At 42.0% G+C, this 17,252-nt stretch overlaps 2 protein-coding genes across 2 annotated transcripts in view; one reads left to right on the top strand and one right to left on the bottom strand.

Annotated features, from left to right (window-relative positions):
• The first annotated feature begins 9,380 nt into the window (after window positions 1-9,380).
• On the top strand, window positions 9,381-9,956 carry CRH (corticotropin releasing hormone). The gene has a single exon (XM_063300244.1). It carries the CDS (start codon window positions 9,381-9,383, stop codon window positions 9,954-9,956), a length of 576 nt encoding a protein of 191 aa, XP_063156314.1.
• A 6,159-nt stretch (window positions 9,957-16,115) lies between these two features.
• The window catches only part of TRIM55 (tripartite motif containing 55), a 45,890-nt gene continuing 44,753 nt past the window's right edge, over window positions 16,116-17,252 (bottom strand). The window contains exon 10 of the mRNA XM_063299357.1: window positions 16,116-16,748. Coding sequence (XP_063155427.1) covers window positions 16,629-16,748 — 120 coding nt within the window. The 3' untranslated portion in view covers window positions 16,116-16,628. The remainder of the gene's footprint in view (window positions 16,749-17,252) is intronic.

Raw genomic sequence — 17,252 nt, 5'->3', positions numbered from 1 at the left:
AGATTGTAAGTTCAGTTTTTAGGCAATCACAGAACTAGCACCTACATATTATTTGATCCTGTAATATGTTTACATGACTTAAGAAGCAGAGAGCTTTAGGAAGAAAAATCCTGCTAATGGGCAGAGATGGATCTGGAGCCAACTTCTGCCTTAATCACAGTAAGACTGAATTAGTAGAAGTCAAGAAAGCACATGAACACCTCATCAGTGACAGTGTTAGTATTAATTCTAGGCAATCAAGTTCTTTAATAGCAAATCAGGTAGCAGCTTATACTGTACCTGAAATCTCAGCAGTGTTCCAATTCACAGTAAATGAGATCATGATGCAAAACATCAAATACAAGGATATGAACAGTTGGAGAGAAATAATCTGTATGAGCAATTAGTTCCATCATGAAAATAGCATGGCAGTGGAAGAGTAGGATCACTTTTTCCTGTGGGGACAGCCATCTATGGTTTTAAAGTTCCCATTCTTATCTGACATCAGGAAGGAATAGCTTCCAGCTAGAAGATAACTGGGGAGAACCCAAGAAGTGGGTCACTTGGGAGAAGGTCAATTTTTTTCCCCCTTTGCCATAGAGCTTGTTGGAAATCCAAGGCTGACAACTTTAGAAAAATTAAGGTACACTTGACATTAAATGCATTTAACTGCAGTATTTTTAAAATGCCAACAGTATTCATTACAATCTTGAGATTGCATTGGATGTACAGAGGAATTTAATCCTTTCCTCCCGTGGTGTGATCCTCAGACTGTGTGTGAGAAATCTCTTATTACTTCACCAGGTAGAAATTATCTTTTCATGCTACCCCCTCACCTCCCACAGAAATAGTATCTTCTGAGAAGAGCTTTTATTAAGGACCATGGAAGGACACTACTGTGACTGAAATAATTAAATGTGTCTTCTTTGGCTGTTGCTATCTCATTTTTTTATTTTTGCTTTTTTGTTTTTAACAGGATTGTGGATATGAAATGCAAATATACCATTAATACCGTCCCTAGTTCTTTGCTAAGATAACTTAATGGTGACTGCAATCACAACTGTAAAATGTGACTGCCCAGGTTGAGTTCCTTTAGCCTTCTCAAAAAAACCTGAGCTGGGTAACTTTAATTGGGTTTTCCTGTTTGCTTGATATTCTTAACCCTCTGATCTAATTAAGCCTCTTATGTGAACAAGGCCCATATTAAAGATAATCAGGGTCAGTTAGATTTTCAGAACAGAAAAGATTAAATCCAAACCACGTCCTAAGAGTGTGTAATATATATATCTGTATGAATTCATTTAAATGGTTTCAATTCATGAACTCCTTTATCAAGTGACATCTTTAGGTGTTTTACTTAAGTATCATGTAACCCTCCAGAGACTGCTGAACTCTAGATCCAATCAGCCCTATCCAGCAATGGGATGTAATGATGGGAGTTGCAGTCCAACAACATTTGGAGGGCAACATGTTCATCCTAATGGCATTTGTGTATATCAAACCCCAACAACAGCTTGCAGTTACTGTGTCATATAGTGTAAATTCTTTAAGGAAATGATCAACATTAATGGTAAAGGCAGCACATCCAAGACACTTGATTCCCAGGAAACTGATAAGTTTTAGATAAATTAAATTGTATATGATGCTTATGGAATTATCTAGGTTAAGTGTAGGCATTCTTATTATATCCTTTCAATATATTTCTAATTAAAGAAGGCCAGTTCTTGCCATGTTATATTTAGTATGGTAATCATTCAGCAACAAGACACTTTTTGATTTAACCAGATGTTTATTCCTGGCCTAGATTTTCCCAATTATTTCACCTGTCTTCTTTCTTAGCCTCCAAACATGCTCTGAATAAATGCTGCCTCACCTAGCTGCTTTTTCAATGTTTGAGCATCGATCCAAGTAAGAAACATTTAGATAATGCTTAAAAAAGACAAAGGGCTAATTCACCTGGGTACACTGGGGTGGGGAAGGCTAATTGCTTTTTGACTTATCCAGTTTGTAAGCTCACAGCTGGTAATTTCTTATTATAAAATACAACCAAAAGTAAAACGAACAATAAATACACATCATTCCAACGTGATGTGGATCTCTTGATAATCCAATAAATGTAAGATTACCAGTCCAATTGAAATTTCCAATGACTAAAAGTTTCCAAATATTTATCATCCTTTATCTGAACTCAAAGGCACTCTGTCTTGCCACATCCACATCTAGGCCCTCACAGCCTCCAGGCACTGGGTAAGCACCTGAATGGCATCACCTGCCCCACCTAGGATGGAGATGTATAGTTGGGCACCATTCTCATAGGGATGATACTGCATGCCATGGTGTAGAATGACCTTGCCCAGCAGCCTCCTGTAGGTGTTAAATTGGTGAGGTGAGAGACCTGAATCTTGAGGCACCCTGGTAAGAGGAGGCCTAAGGAGGGACTTTGAATGTCCGACACTAGAGGGAACCAGAAGAAACTAAAGATTACAATTAAAGGAGAAGAATAATCAGATTTGACATGTTAATATAGAATGGAGCAAAAGACTTTAACCGTGGATGTTTTTATGGAGATTTGTGAATGATGGACTCAGAAATTAATTTTAAGAATGTCTACCATCATAGATAGATGGTGTGCAAATGTTGCTACAGAAGAGGAACAAGCTATACCAGATAAGACTGAAATTGATTTGAACTTGGATTTAAACATGACAAGTTACAAGAATGATAAGGAAAAAGATGATATACTGGATGTACAAATGAAACTGGTTGATGTCTTGGTATTTGAAAAGGACATACAAGTATCAAACCAGAAGAGTGATTGGGATAACTTTTTTCACTGGATTTAAAAAAGAGATCTGTTAAAGGTTTGAAGGATTTGCTGAGATGAGATAAAGAGAAGATGAAAAGAATCAAGTTTGAGGACATTATTTGAAGGGATTAAGAATCAAGACTGTTAAAAGTACAGGGAAGTAATATGCAGTTGGCTTACTTGATCAAGGTTAAAATAAGTATGTAGTTATCTCTAGTAGTCCTTAATGGACTTTTGCTGATTAGGAATGAATGACGTGGCTTTAAGGTTTTGTTTATAGTTAAGAGATGGGATATAGGAAGAAGAGAGCATTCGTTGTATTCTAAGAGATGGTGATAAATCACTAAAATTGTCATGATGAAGGGGGAAGTTACTTCTTCATTTTTTATTTTTTTCTATTTTTTAGATTTCTTTTTCTGCATTTTCTATTTTTCTTTTTTTTTCTTATATTTTTTGTAGTTTATATTAGTTTGTATTTTTTCTAATTGTAATCTTTAATAATTTTTTCTAATTGTAATCTTTAAAAAAGAGGGACGCGGTGGCGCTGTGGGTTAAACCGCTGAGCTGTCGATCAGAAGGTCGGTGGTTCGAAACGGCGCGGCGGGGTGAGCTCCCGTTGCTAGTCCCAGCTCCTGCTCACCTAGCAGTTCGAAAACATGCAAATGTGAGTAGATCAATAGGTACCGCTTCAGCGGGAAGGTAACGGTGTTCCGTGTCGTCATGCTGGCCACATGACCCGGAAGTGTCTACGGACAACGCCGGCTCTAACGGCTTAGAAACGGAGATGAGCACCGCCCCCTAGAGTCGGACACGACTGGACTTTACGTCAAGGGAAACCTTTACCTTTACCTAATCTTTAATAAAATTGTGTTGTTTTTTTTTAAAAAGGAAGCATTTCAGAAGGGAGCCTCCCTGGTTTTCTGGAGACTTAAAAGAGAGGAGGGGAGAAATAATTTCAGTTTTGCAGTAAGGATAGTGTTTAATGTAACCTTACAATAAGGATAGTGCTACCCTTATTGTAAGGTTACAAAGCCTAAGAATTAATCATTAAAACACAAACCAGAGAGGGAAAACAACCAATAAAAGAGCAAAATAGCTTAATAAATAGGTGTCCAGATTTTTCTTTTGTTTTTATCAATAATAAAAATGTTAATATACCACTTTGAGAAGAGCATTCCATTCTTGGGGACATTTGAAGCATAACCAAAATATTCTCCTCCTTAATGATGTCAGCCACACCTCAGAAAGGAGAGGCATACAGAGGACTTCAGTAACACGGTTGGCTCAACACATTTGTTAGCTGAAACAGAATAGGAAACAGTGCTACCCCAAAATCAAGGTACAGGTAGTCCTCGGTTGGCAACTGCCCTGTTTAGCACTGTTTGAAATTACATCAGCGCTGAAAAAAATAACTTTACGACTGGTGCGTGAACTTTAGGCCGTTGCAGCATCCCCACAGTCATGTGATCGCAATTTGGGGGCTTTGCAACCAGCATGTGTTTATGACCATTGCGGCATCCCACGGTCATGTGATCACCATGTGTGAATTTCACAGCCAGTGTCTGACAAGCAGAATCAATGGAAAAGCCAGCAGTAAAATTACAAGTTGTGGTCATGTGATGTCTCACTTAATGACCACATTGCTTAGCAATGGAGTTGCTGGTCCCAATTGTGGTTGTTAATGAGGATTACCTGTATGTAGTCATTTTGCCATCTGAGACAGAAAAATCCCAGAAGTGCACTCTATAGCAGTAAAAATACAACAGTATTCATGGCTAGAAACTGCACTCTTATCAAACAACACCACAAGATTGATCTGTTTTCCCTTCTGAACTCAGAGGAAAAATTCCACAAATCAACCCCCCTTCCCACCTCCTTGCCAGTATCCAAAGCCCAAAAGGGGACATGTGCAAAAACTGTTCAAAAACCAATATAAGAGGAGGTTTGGATCCCATCCTCAGTTTTAAACATGTTCCCTCTCATTGCACAGAATGGGAGGGCATTTTTAAAAGTTCCACCACCATCATTCCAGGAAGAGAGCAGAGATACATGGATATCTCTCTTCCTCATTTCTGCCCTGCCATTATGTAGGTAACACTCTGAACTGTTCAGTATTCCAAATCTGGGGTGTCCCACTGGAGCTTTGTGATTAAGGCATCCCAAGGAATCTAGGTTTGTCTGAATCTCCCCCTCCATAGGCAGGGAAGAAAGTTGGGCCACGCACATGCCCACAGAGAGACTATTACAATATTTTTAACTTCTTGTGACTCAAGGCGGTTTACATAATCCAAAAAAATACAATCAAATACAATACAAAACTACAAAACCAACCAAGCAACTAGGTCCACCATCTGCTTGAAATGCTTGTCAGAATTGCACAGTTCATTATGGCTTTGTGAAACATGAAGGGGTGTGTGCATCTCTTTACCTTAGGAAGCAAAGTGTTCCATTATGAAGGCTACCATAAAGAAGGTGGCTGTAGCTGGAGCTTCTCTGTTGTTGCTCAGCATTTAAAAGGACAGAAAGGAGTCACTCTGGGCGCTTTTTGCAGGATCCAAAGCCCTGTTGTGGAGTACCCAGGACAGGAAAACTACAATAACCCTATATCTGGCAAGAATTATTTTCCATAGAAAGGAAATGAAAGGCGGGAAATACTAATAAAAAGTATTAAAATGGCAAATCCCAACCAAATAAAAGAAAAAGAACTCCCTTTCTGTTCCTTCCTTTTAGGATTATTCTGCCCTCTTCTGCTTTTACATTGAATAAGCATTTCTGACATATAGAACCCCCACCCACCCCCGGGCTTGTTCAATAGAGGAGCTTAATGAATAGGCTGGTTGTGGAGCTCTTAGCAGCCGGGGCTTTAGCAGACTTAAACTGGTGACTGAATTAACCCATTTTCTGTGTTTACACAGTGCACTGAGTCATAAACTAACCACATAGGCTGGGTTCATACACAATACACAAAGCCACAGAAAACTAATCCACAGTTAAAACTAACTACACCTAGTATGTTGTTCAGAGCAGCCCCTAGGATCTTTAACTGATCTGGCTAAGCAAGGTCTATAAACACATCCATTGTGTGCTCTACAGTAGTTAGAGCTTTACCTCCTTTGATGATCTCACTTATGTTTTCTTCTTTTAATCAGAATAAAGTTTGCATCTGCATGCAATTAAATAAAGTTGTTGCCAAATCTTTTAAACCTGAGTACTGTCACATGTATCGCACATTCCATCATTTCTTTCCTTTAGGATTAAAGGAAGAGCTTTCCCTAACATGACTCCCACCAGACATGTTACAGCACTAACATGCTTCTGACTGGCATCTGGTTGGGAAGAGTAGACTAGAAAGAACATGAACAAGTCAAATTATTCCCAGCAAAGAAGCAATTGTTCTTTCCTGTTCCCTAACAAGATGAACAATGGAGAGTTCCCCTTTAAATTGGGGTACTATGTAATTCTGGGTGTTTCCTCAGAACAGTTTCTAATGCTGTTAATCCAAAGATATCAAACAATTATTCCATCATCAAACTGTCCACACACATCCCTCAATATTAACTCTGGCTCCTGTGCTATATCTTAAATGTCAGTTCACTTGGTTTGGGATGATTTCAAGAGACCTCTTCTCCCCTCCCCTTCAGCTATAGGGAGAGAAACACATCACAACCCAACCTCCTAAGTGGGGCTCAGAGCAACTGGAGAATAGAGGGTTAAAGAGCACTTTTGATTGCGGCACAGTCCTTGCTATAGAGAAACCAGCTGGCTCATCAAAGCCCAGTGTTGGCACTCTCAACAACAACGGTGCCAGAATAGCAACTGAATGGGGTTTAACAACAGTCATTCAGCCTCTTCCTTTGGACTGCTGGGAGGAAATAACCAAATGTCTCAACTGGTGCCCTCCTTCCTTCTGGACTCCAAGTTCAGTTCAAGTCTTACAGATTCAGAGTGGGAATAGACAGATGATAAATAGATAGATAGATAGATAGATAGATAGATAGATAGATAGATAGATAGATGATAGAGTGTGTGTTTGTCTCATCTCTGATATAGAAGCTCTTGGGTGGCACTGAGGAAAATGCTAATTGGTCATAGCATGTGTTCAGACTATTCTGTGCTCACAAGACTAAGGACAGAAATGGCAAAGGTGGCATAGAATCAAGTGTAAATAAAATTTAAAAACCAAAGGACTAATTCAGATCAACTGGCCTCCTAACTCCATGCACAGAGGATAAGCAAAATAGTGCCTGGTTAGTACTTGGATGGGAGACCAAGGAATTCTAGGTGTAACAGTTAGACCGGAAAGATGAAAAAACATCCTTGGAGAAGTTAATAGCAAACCATTTCTGTATTCCTGGCAAGAATATTAGTTGGTTACACCTCTGAGGTCAGTAGGCATTAAAGTGTCCTTGAAGGAGGCTTGACTTTATAGACACAAGTAGGCAAAAGGGAGAGGGCAGTAAAAGTGAAAGGGCCATTCATCTACATTAAATTTCCCAGTTCAAAGGAAAAGCAGCTAGGATTACCACCCAGTGTTGCTGTTTTCCTACATGCCAGAGACAAGCCTATGATTATTTCAAAGGCTATCAGAAGCCCAAGTAACAAGAACTGCAGAAAGAACAGGTTGGACAGCTCTGTGTAGATTCAGCTATCAGTATCAAGAGTCTCAGCTGCTGAAAAGGAAGAAAAGGCCAACAGCACGTACTTCAAAACATCCCAGAGCCTGGATCCACTTCATCTGGAAGCAGAGCACAATAGCGATGGCAGACCCCTCTCTTTCTCGCTCCTTCCCCCTTTGTGTGTTTTTAGCCAGCTGGTGTGGGCTGTGCATGGGCTGGACTTCCACCTCCACATAATGTCCTTTGGAGCTCTTTCATGCCACATTCCAAGTTATTCAGTGGGGTAAAGTTCAATTGTAACTCATGGGATATTACATTCCAAAACAAACAAGGTTAGGACTGGCAAGCTTGCCAACTTCACCTTCTATCTTAAGAGAATATCTCATCTCTCTTTACCATATCACCACTCCCCACTATTAGAAACAAACCAGGAGAGAAAGGTGTGTTGCACATGCTTGCTTTTCCTAATCCTAATCCTTTTCCTAATCCTGGTTTTGGTTTTTCATTTGCATTCTTCTATGCCAATGGAAAGGGTACTTACGTTTTAAGAAGTGGTTTTTTTTATGCCCTCAAGTATTAGAAATTCTCTGGATGCTCTTCCCTGCAAAATGGGGAATGTAGAAACAATGGCTTTGTTGGCAGTAAACCAGACTTTCTTTCAAAAGTTCTGCTAGGAAGGACGTGTTACCCTTAAAGAAGTACAATTCCACTGCTTCTCTGACTTCCTTAAATTGCAGTTACAAGACGTTAGAGCAACCAGAGTGGAAAGTTTTGACCACCTTGACCTGTGATAGTAGGAGGTGGTGCTTGCTGATGTATTGTCCTGTCCTCTCCCCCCACCCCCAATTTGGGAACTCTTCATTCAAGGGTTTTTGTCAATGGGAAAGAGTGTCCCGCTGATCTTCCCCACCACAGGCTTTGCTGACGTCACTAACGAGGCGATAAATATCTCTTGTTATAATTGGATGTGAGATTCGGGGTTGTGATTGCAGGACGTTGCCCACCGCTGCTGTGGAGCGGCCCCCATGATTGATTCAGCAGTGGATCGGGGCACGCAAGCGAGCTGTCAAGGAAGCGTCAGCTTATTAGGCGAGGGCTGCGTGATTCCAGAACAGGGTCTAACCTATAAAAATCACACAGCCAGGCTCTGATTAGGACACCAGCGGATCACCAGGACAGGCAGGAGACGGCTCTGTTAGGTACACATCCCAAGAAGGAAAGGGAGAGAAAAAGGTGGACACCGACCACTGACCGACTCCACTTGTCCCAGACCACTCCACCGGTGTCTCTTAAGGTAGGGAAGAACAGAAATAAGCACAGGTTGCAAACTTTTTTTTCAGGAATTGTCTGTGTGTGTGTGTGAGAGAGAGAGAGAGAGAGAGAATTAAGGTGGCAGTGCGTGCCATGGTCTAAGAAAACATAGTTATCCTGAGATCATGTCATAAGGAGCTGTAGCTCCTTATTGTGGTGATAAAGAAGGAGGAGAAGGAGTGAGAAGACGTGGTTTGGTATGGCAAGGTTCATTGTTTTAAAATACTAAGTGAGGCGATCTATAGGAAGCTCCCAGTCGAGCGATCTAGCTGTATACAGTGGATCAAGTACTGTTCTGTATATATGGTGGCCTTTAATAAGGAGGGGTGGATAGGTGCAGGCAGTTCTTCACCCAGAGAAAGAATGCAAATCCTTCTCACACTTAAGTGCGAGAAAAAATAGATTCGAGTTGGGTTGATCGTTCCTGGAAAAAGTCTGAAGACTTGTACTCCGGGTTCTTTAAGAGACTCTTCGCGGGGGTTGCTTGAACCATTTCAGCACCTCGGACAGCAATTTTCACGGTGGTCGTTACCAGGGCACCCCCGCCCTCCTACTCGGACAGCAAAAACAACAACAACCCCCCCCCCCAAAACCAGTTCTTTGATAGACAGTTGTGCCTTTTCCCACCACCCCTCCTCTTACATTTTCAGATCTGGCCGTCCTGAATCATGAAGATCCAGCTGCTTGTCTCTACCGGGATCTTATTGGTTGCTCTCCAACCCTGCCATGAATGCAGATCCCTCAGCAAGAGTGCCCCTGCTGCTCCCGCCGCCAGTAGCGCTCTGCAGCAGCTAGATTTCCAAGAACAACCCCAATCGCTGCCCGTATTGCTCCGCATGGGAGAAGAGTATTTCCTGCGCTTGGGCAGCCTTCGCAAGAACCCCGCCGCCGCCGCCGCCGCCGCCACCGGCTCCTTCTCCTCCACCAGCAGCGCGAGCACCAGCAGCAGCCACCTAGCAACGTCCGCGTCTGCGGGCAACTTTTTCAGAGCCGCTGTGCAACAGCTGCAGCAGCTGCAACACTTCCAGGAGCGCTCGCTAGAGGGCGCCCCCGACCCCTGGGACGGCGAAGTCGACGGCGCCCACCTACAGGCTACGGAGAAGGAGAAACGATCCGAGGAGCCGCCGATCTCCTTGGATCTGACTTTCCATCTCCTCCGGGAAGTCTTGGAGATGGCCCGAGCGGAGCAGTTGGCGCAGCAGGCTCATAACAACAGGAAACTGATGGAAATCATCGGGAAATGAAGCGCCCTCCTCTGCCCGGCCCCGACCAAAGAGCTCCTCCAGTTAGCGCACCACTTCGACTTAGATCTACTTACACAGCTCCCTCGCGCCGTTCCCGTCCCCTCCTCGTTCTTTTATTCGAAAGCTTCATCGAAGTAGCCTTGAATAGCATGTCCGGCGTTGTGCCCAAGTGTCGTCGTTTGTAACTTCCTCCTTTTCTTTTCTCACCCGTCCTTTCCCAGGCAAGATTCAGGCTAGGCGTTTCGTGGTGGGGCCCGTCGGTCTGGCCACTGGAAGCAGGTGAAGGGGCGCGGAGCGGAGGGCGCGCCTGGTCTGCTGGGGTTGGTGGGCGGGGAAGGGGGCCGGAGCCCCTCTGTACTCAGCTATTTCGATTCCACTCTCCTTTGTCTTTTCTTTGTAAACATTTCTTTCCACAAATAAAACATTTTCAGCGCTCGGTCAACTTGGTTGCGTAAGAGAACGTTTAATATCTATCTATATCTATATAATATCTCTCTATATTTTTAATAAAAATCGCTAAGGAACGTTGCCTTGCATACACTTCCTTGCCTGCCGGTACGTCTAGTTTCAGAAAAAGGGAGGGTCGGAGACCTTCGATGGGGCGGAGTGGGGGTGTTAGGGATTAACGCTGGAACATGGGGTAGAAACACACACGGGCACACACGGGATCCGAGAGTGGGCGCAGTGGTGCTGCACCCATCTAGTCAAGATTCAGTTTGCCTATCGGGAAGAGATAATGCGGGGCGGGGGGGATATAACTCTCTCCAGCCTGGTGCCCAGCAGGGAATGACAAGACTGTAACTCCCATTGACTGTGGTAGTCGAGGACGGTGGGAGGTATGATCCAACCCTTCTGAAGAGAGGGGGATCTCAAATTTTACTTTGAGCTGGCATCTGTTAGCATAACACCTCCAGATTAGCTCAGATACAGGTAATTAAAAACCGGGAGCTGCGTCGGACAGGTGCATTGAGCTCCACAGATTTTGGATAAAGGGATAAAGGTTCAGGGTCTGACAAAATGATCCCCAAGTGGAAGCTGGCACCTTTGCCTTGCCTTTCGCTAACTCTGGGCTCGAACCTGCTGCAACCTGCCAGCTTCCAGGTCTTCGGAAGGTCAGCAGGAGCAAGTCCTGGCCACTGGCCGTGTTAACTGCAGAGGGTAGGGGAGGATTTCTGGAGGGAGCAAGGTTGCCCATCCGTGCCGTACGTTTCGAGGAAGTCTTCGCAGCTTATATTACTCCAGAGTAGGTATGTATAAAACGGCCCTTTTGGTGCATCCATCCGTCTATTCTTTCCCTTGGCAGTAACTGTTTGGGTGCAGCGTCAGAGTGAACGTAATAGATTCAGCTAATTAACCACAAGTCCAACGAAAACAATTTCCAGGTGAAAAGTATTACTTAAGCTGCACGTGCTTCGTTCTCTTCCTTTCAGTATATCTGGGTGTTACAGGAATACAAGCAGTGTTTGTTGTCACCTCAGATCGTTAAAAAAAGAAGATACTGTATATACTTAGATCTATCTTGCAAACCGTGTGAAAAGCAAGCAAAACGCCATCCTCATTAATAATACGACAAACATCCTCCAAACCTTTTCCATCTTTCTTCATCAGAGTTTTGCTTACAGGTTTTTGAGGACAGAGTGGGAGGAAACTATCAAAGAAACGTGGCATATCTGTTGGGCTGGAGTGGGGTGGGAGTGGGTTTTTTTCCTTACAAATCCTCCCCAGAGAGATCGATGGCTAGAATAGAGGTGCTTGAGAGAATTGCTGGGTATTTCTCACCTCAAAGACTTTCCAAAGCATCTCCTCAATATTTAGACAAGGGGAGAGACCGATCAAGAATGCTTTGGGGAGGAAACCATGATAACGGGACAGAAGTCCTTCCACAATTCCCAGGCGTTTTTGAAAGTGGAACAATTCTTGTGAAACCATGGGATGATGGCTAATTCAAAATAAGCCCAAATGAATGCCTGCCACCTCGCAAGGACACCCGTTAAAGAGAATGTTATTTCCTTCCACCCCAACATTTAAGCCAGTGAGGAGTAGTCATTTAGAAGGATAAAGTGGGGGCCAGGATGAGGTGGACATCAACCAGTCACTGTTATCAGCTTAATTGACATCACCAATTTGTGATGAGGATTAAATGGTGGTGGCAGTGAAAGTAGGGGACAAAACTGTGAGCTTTTGGGGAGGCTGTCAGTGATAAGAAGGTGTAAGCAAAGTTTTCTGGAGGTTTGCATATACTCTGGTTGAGTAATAACCTCCTTGGTATGCCTTAAATATGCTTCTCAATAGAAGATCCAGACAATATGTAGCAAAGTTTGCAACCCAAGAAGACAGACATGTTCTAAAAGAGTCATACAGATCTTCCAGCCTGGCATCACCCAGGTACTGTTTGAATCAGTGATTTTAAGATCGCTAGCCTCAAAGGTCTAATTATCAGCTTCTGAGTCAGCAAGAAGTTTTCATTCCTGGCACTGGCCATTTCCTTCCAGACACTGTATCTCAGGCACTGCTGTTGGGTGGAACTTTAGCAATTCCTTCAGTTTGCAACTCACAGGATGGGTTGCAATCTTATAGGAAGGTCTAACCATGGCTTAACTCAAACAGGGCAGGAGGATCTGGAGGCACAACTGAGTGGTTATTTTTAATGGATATTGTTCCCATTTAAATTCAGCAAAGGTAACTTTAGGTAAACAGCCTTGTGTGGTGCAGAGTAGTAGGCGGCAGTATGGCAACCAAAACTCTCCCCACGATCCAAGTTTGATCCCAGCGGAAGCCAGATTCTCGGGTAGCCGGCTCAGGTCGACTCAGACTTCCAACCTTCCAAGGTCGGTAAAATGAGAACCCAGCTTGCTGGGGAAGGTGACAACTGGGGAAGGCAATGGCAAACCACCCTGCTATAGTCTGCCAAGAAAACATCATGAAAGTGGCATCCCTCCAAAGGGTCAGACATGACTCGGTGCTTGCACAGGGGACCTTTCACTCATCAACTTTAGGTAACCCAATTCCTGTAGATAGAATTCAGCAAACTGGGGCCCTCTAAATGTGTTGCACTACAACCTCATCTTCCTCAAACAGCATAATCATTGGCCGTAATGGCTGGGAATAATGAGAGATCATGGTGTAGCCCATCTGGAAGGCATCAGGATGGAGGAGGTAGTGGGGCTGGGCTGGGGGGAAGAGGTTGCTTGACCATAGACCCAAGTGAGCCAGAAGATGTAGAGACACCCATATTTATCTATTTATTTGAATAATATAATTTATTAGATTCATATATTGAGGAGCTCAAGGCAACATGAACATTTACAGCCCAGCATTCCCACCATCCAAAAGAACAACTTTATGGCTGCTGGTGGGCATGAACCTGTGTCTTCATGGTCTTAGTCCAACATCTTTATCCACAGTGGCTCTCAGGCTGCCCTCTCTTTATGGTTAGGTTGAAGAAATTTATTCTCTTCTACAGTAGTCTTCCCCAACATGGGCTCTCTTGAAGGATTTGGAACTGCAACTCCCAGAATTCATAGCTCCCCTGGCCTTGGTCTTTGTTGGCTGGGAAAGGACTTCGGCCATGTTGTCTTGGATTTCTAAGAGCTACAGACTCAGCACATGTGGGGATCAGCAGACAAAGAAACAAAAGATCTGTCAGTTTAATTTATTCAGTGTAATTTATTTGATTTAAGTGCCACCCGACTTCAAACAACTCTGGGCAGCTACAATATAACCAAAAGAATAAAATACGTATAATCCAAAAACAAACCAGGAGGAAATAAAAAAGAAAGCAGATAAAGAACAAGATGGTGAATCTGGCCAAAAACAAAACCCACAAGGGGCTCCAACTACCCTAGCTCAAGGCCTGGGGGAACAGCCAGTTCTTCAAGGGTTTTGCTCTTTGTTGCTTCTTACTATATTGTTTTTATATTGTCTGGTATATTGGGAGCCACCCAGAGTTGTTTGGAGTCAGGCAATATCAAATCGATTAAAATAAAAAAATAAAAATGAACTGTCAACCTGGTGCCCTCTCATATTGATATTTCCAATCAGCATGGCCTTTGGAATGACTGTCAACACTCAGTGGCACAAATACAGTGAAGACAGAGGATGCTTTTTCCTTGGGGTCTGCAGGCACAGGAGGTCTACAGGGGTCCAGCTTGCCACCAACTCCTTGCCCTTGTCTTATAGCAACCCCAATAGCATAAAGTAGGCTTCCATATCTGGGCTTCAAAAATCTGGATGATCACTAATGGCAGCAGTGATTTCTGATTCTCTTTGCTGACAAGCCTAATATTTTACAGCCCAGACACAGCAGCTAAATCTCAGGACCCCAACATGAGCATATAGGTGGGCACCCTGCATGATAGAGGGGGCATTTATCAAGTTTGCCTTGGGGTCCTGAAAGATGTACTTATTTTCCACTCTACATTATTTGGCAGTGGTGGTCCAAAGTTTCAAATAGGAATCTGCCCCATTTCTATATAAGGAGGCTATGGGTTGAACGTAAGAATGTTTGCATGCATAGCATGTATTCTTCACTAAGTAACAGTTCTTCCCTGATGCCAGGACCTTCTTCTGTGTCTCTCCCCAATACATCTAACTCTAAATTAATCTAAAGTACTTGTAGGCTTGGCTCTGTGTCATGCTGTAAAACTGGTAGACTCATTATTTGGCAGAAGACACGGGAAGAGCCAACATGTTCTTTTCCTCATACATTACAGAACTCTTCCCCCCCCCCCCCATAAATTTGGAAGTTCTCAAAAAGAAATGTGCATTCTTTCTGATTATTAGTATTAATGTGACTATTTTTTAATGAAATCCAAAATTTAGACTGACAGGTGATATGAATGAATAAATGTATGAGATTGGAACTGGGCAGAATTGTCAGCACGAAGTTGTTCTTATTAAAAGGGAAAGGAAAATTCAAAACAAATATTTAATTTTTTCCCTAATTCATAACTTTTTGATGGACCAATAGGTTGCACACAGACAGCTGAACATGAAAAGTATCTAGGGAACTGCTCACTAAAGAGGTTCCTGGATGCTGCACTGGAAAGTCATGGAAGCTTTGAAAAGGATAAATTTTAAAAATGTAAGGAATCATTCGTGTAGCATACATGTGGGTACTTGTTGCACTGCAGCTAATTTTAGACACAGCTCTCATAATCCATGATCATTGTTTAAGCAAGCTAGGGAGGATAGCAGTTGGAGTCCAACATTTAGAGGGCCACAGATTCTCAATATAGGACATGTTAATTCATTGTTACACTACAAATGCAGAAGAGCAGAATCTAACTGACTTGTAACATAAAGTCTATGTATCAGAATTCCAGCATTTAGGTCACAATTCACGATACCCCATTATACATCATCATTGCAACAAAGCTTTTGAGCATCTTGAATTTGAATCATTGTTGTTCTTTATAGTAAAGGTGAAGGTTTCCCTTGACATTAAGTCCAGTCGTGTCCGACTCTAGGGGGCGGTGCTCATCTCTGTTTCAAAGCCGAAGAGCCGGCGTTTGTCCGTAGACACTTCCGTGGTCATGTGGCCGGCATGACTGAACAGAACTGCAAAAATTACTTTGAAAACTCTTCAAACGTTCAAAACCAGCTTTCTAACAGTGCATAGGACACTTCTGATTAAAAAACAAATTGGAGTCCAAATGTCATCACGAAAATTAGTGCTCAAGATTATGATGTTAATTTCTGTGATTTTGCTAATGTCACCTTTCCCCATATTGTTTAGTTTCTGTAAAGGTCCAGTTATATGTCCCACCTTTAAGACCTTTAAGAGAATTTGTGCAGTACAGCCTTTTCTGTGGTAGCATCCTGAGTTTTGAATTCTCTTCTGAAGAACATGGGACTAACTGTGCCCATGCTCACTTCGAAGTAGCAAATAAAAATGTTTCTGTTCCATTATGCTTTTCATCAATTTTAATGATTATTTTTTTCTCTTATGCTTTCAATATTTGCCTTTTTAGAGCTTGCTAAAACTATTGTAACGTTTATTAATGTTGGCTATATATACAGTAATATCCTATGAGCCAACTAGGCAGTCTGTGTATATTTTAATAAATATTTTAATTTCAGGGTTACTGAAGTCAACTACAAACACATTCAGGTGAAGAAACTTCCAAAGTAATGAGAAATTTATTAACAACATCTTTAGTGAAGAAATGATAGAGTACATACATAAAACTAAGGAAATGCCCAAGACATTTATAAATATGCATAGTGAAACTTTAACAGTTTACTTGTAATAATATTTTTCTTTTTAATGCATTCTTCCCTTCTGATTTTAATTTTGCTTGAACGTAATTAGGGACATTTGCCATATTCATGTAATAATTTGGGCATAACACAAATCAGCTATTAGAAATATTGTAGAGCCTTGTCCCCAAATCCCAGTGCCCAAAAGCAAGTAATTTTATCATGTGAAATTTGCCATGAGTTCAAAAATATGTATGAATTTGACCTTCAGATGGTTCATGACAAGGTATTAACTCCTACTCTTTCTTCCCCGCCAACCCCTCTCAAATTGTCAGAAAGGCAGATCCAATGTGACAATTTTCAAAATAAAGTCTTTAAATAAAATCTGATCCACTATTATTTTCAATGTTTATTATTTGTTGTCATTTCCTGCTAGTGAGTTCCACCAGAAGCCATCTGGACTAGGAGTCATCATTCATTCAATGAGTTCAACCAGGAGAAAGAGAAAACATGACGAACTGGTTCATCAACTCTTTCACTGCTCCCAGACCGCCCTTCCACTTGTCCTTGAAAGGATGTTTCAGACCCAGCCTGAGACAAAAATAAATATTTACAAGATAATAATTGAAATCATCTTTTTTATGTATGTAGTTTGATCATTTTAAGTATTTGATGGATGTGAAAATAATATACAGTATAAACCACATAAAATCTTTAGAAAGCAGTAGAAAATATTTATGTACATGCCCCACTGAGATGAAGCAGCACATTAGACTATTTGATCTTACATAGTTTCAATTCATTTCAAAAGGGCTTGCACAGAACTGTCCTAGATTATATATTTTGGGGACAAGACCCACACATTCATAAATACATCTAGAATGGGCTATTGACAGTTAATTTAAGCCTTTGAGTACTGCTATAGGCCTTTCTCCAATACAGTGTTGTGCTATCTACTTATTCTTGAGATGGCAGAAAACTATATAAGCATGAAATTCACTGTCCCCATTGCTGATTCCTATTCTGCTTCTATTGCCTCTGTTCCCAATCAGGGCCCATCACCTTACTTCTCTCCAAAGTAATGGGTGACAAAAA

The sequence above is a fragment of the Candoia aspera genome, chromosome 3, assembly GCF_035149785.1.
Source record: "Candoia aspera isolate rCanAsp1 chromosome 3, rCanAsp1.hap2, whole genome shotgun sequence".
Lineage (NCBI taxonomy): Eukaryota > Metazoa > Chordata > Lepidosauria > Squamata > Boidae > Candoia > Candoia aspera.
The sequence above is the reverse complement of the archived record's forward strand: the minus strand, read 5'-3'. Positions and strand labels throughout refer to the sequence as shown.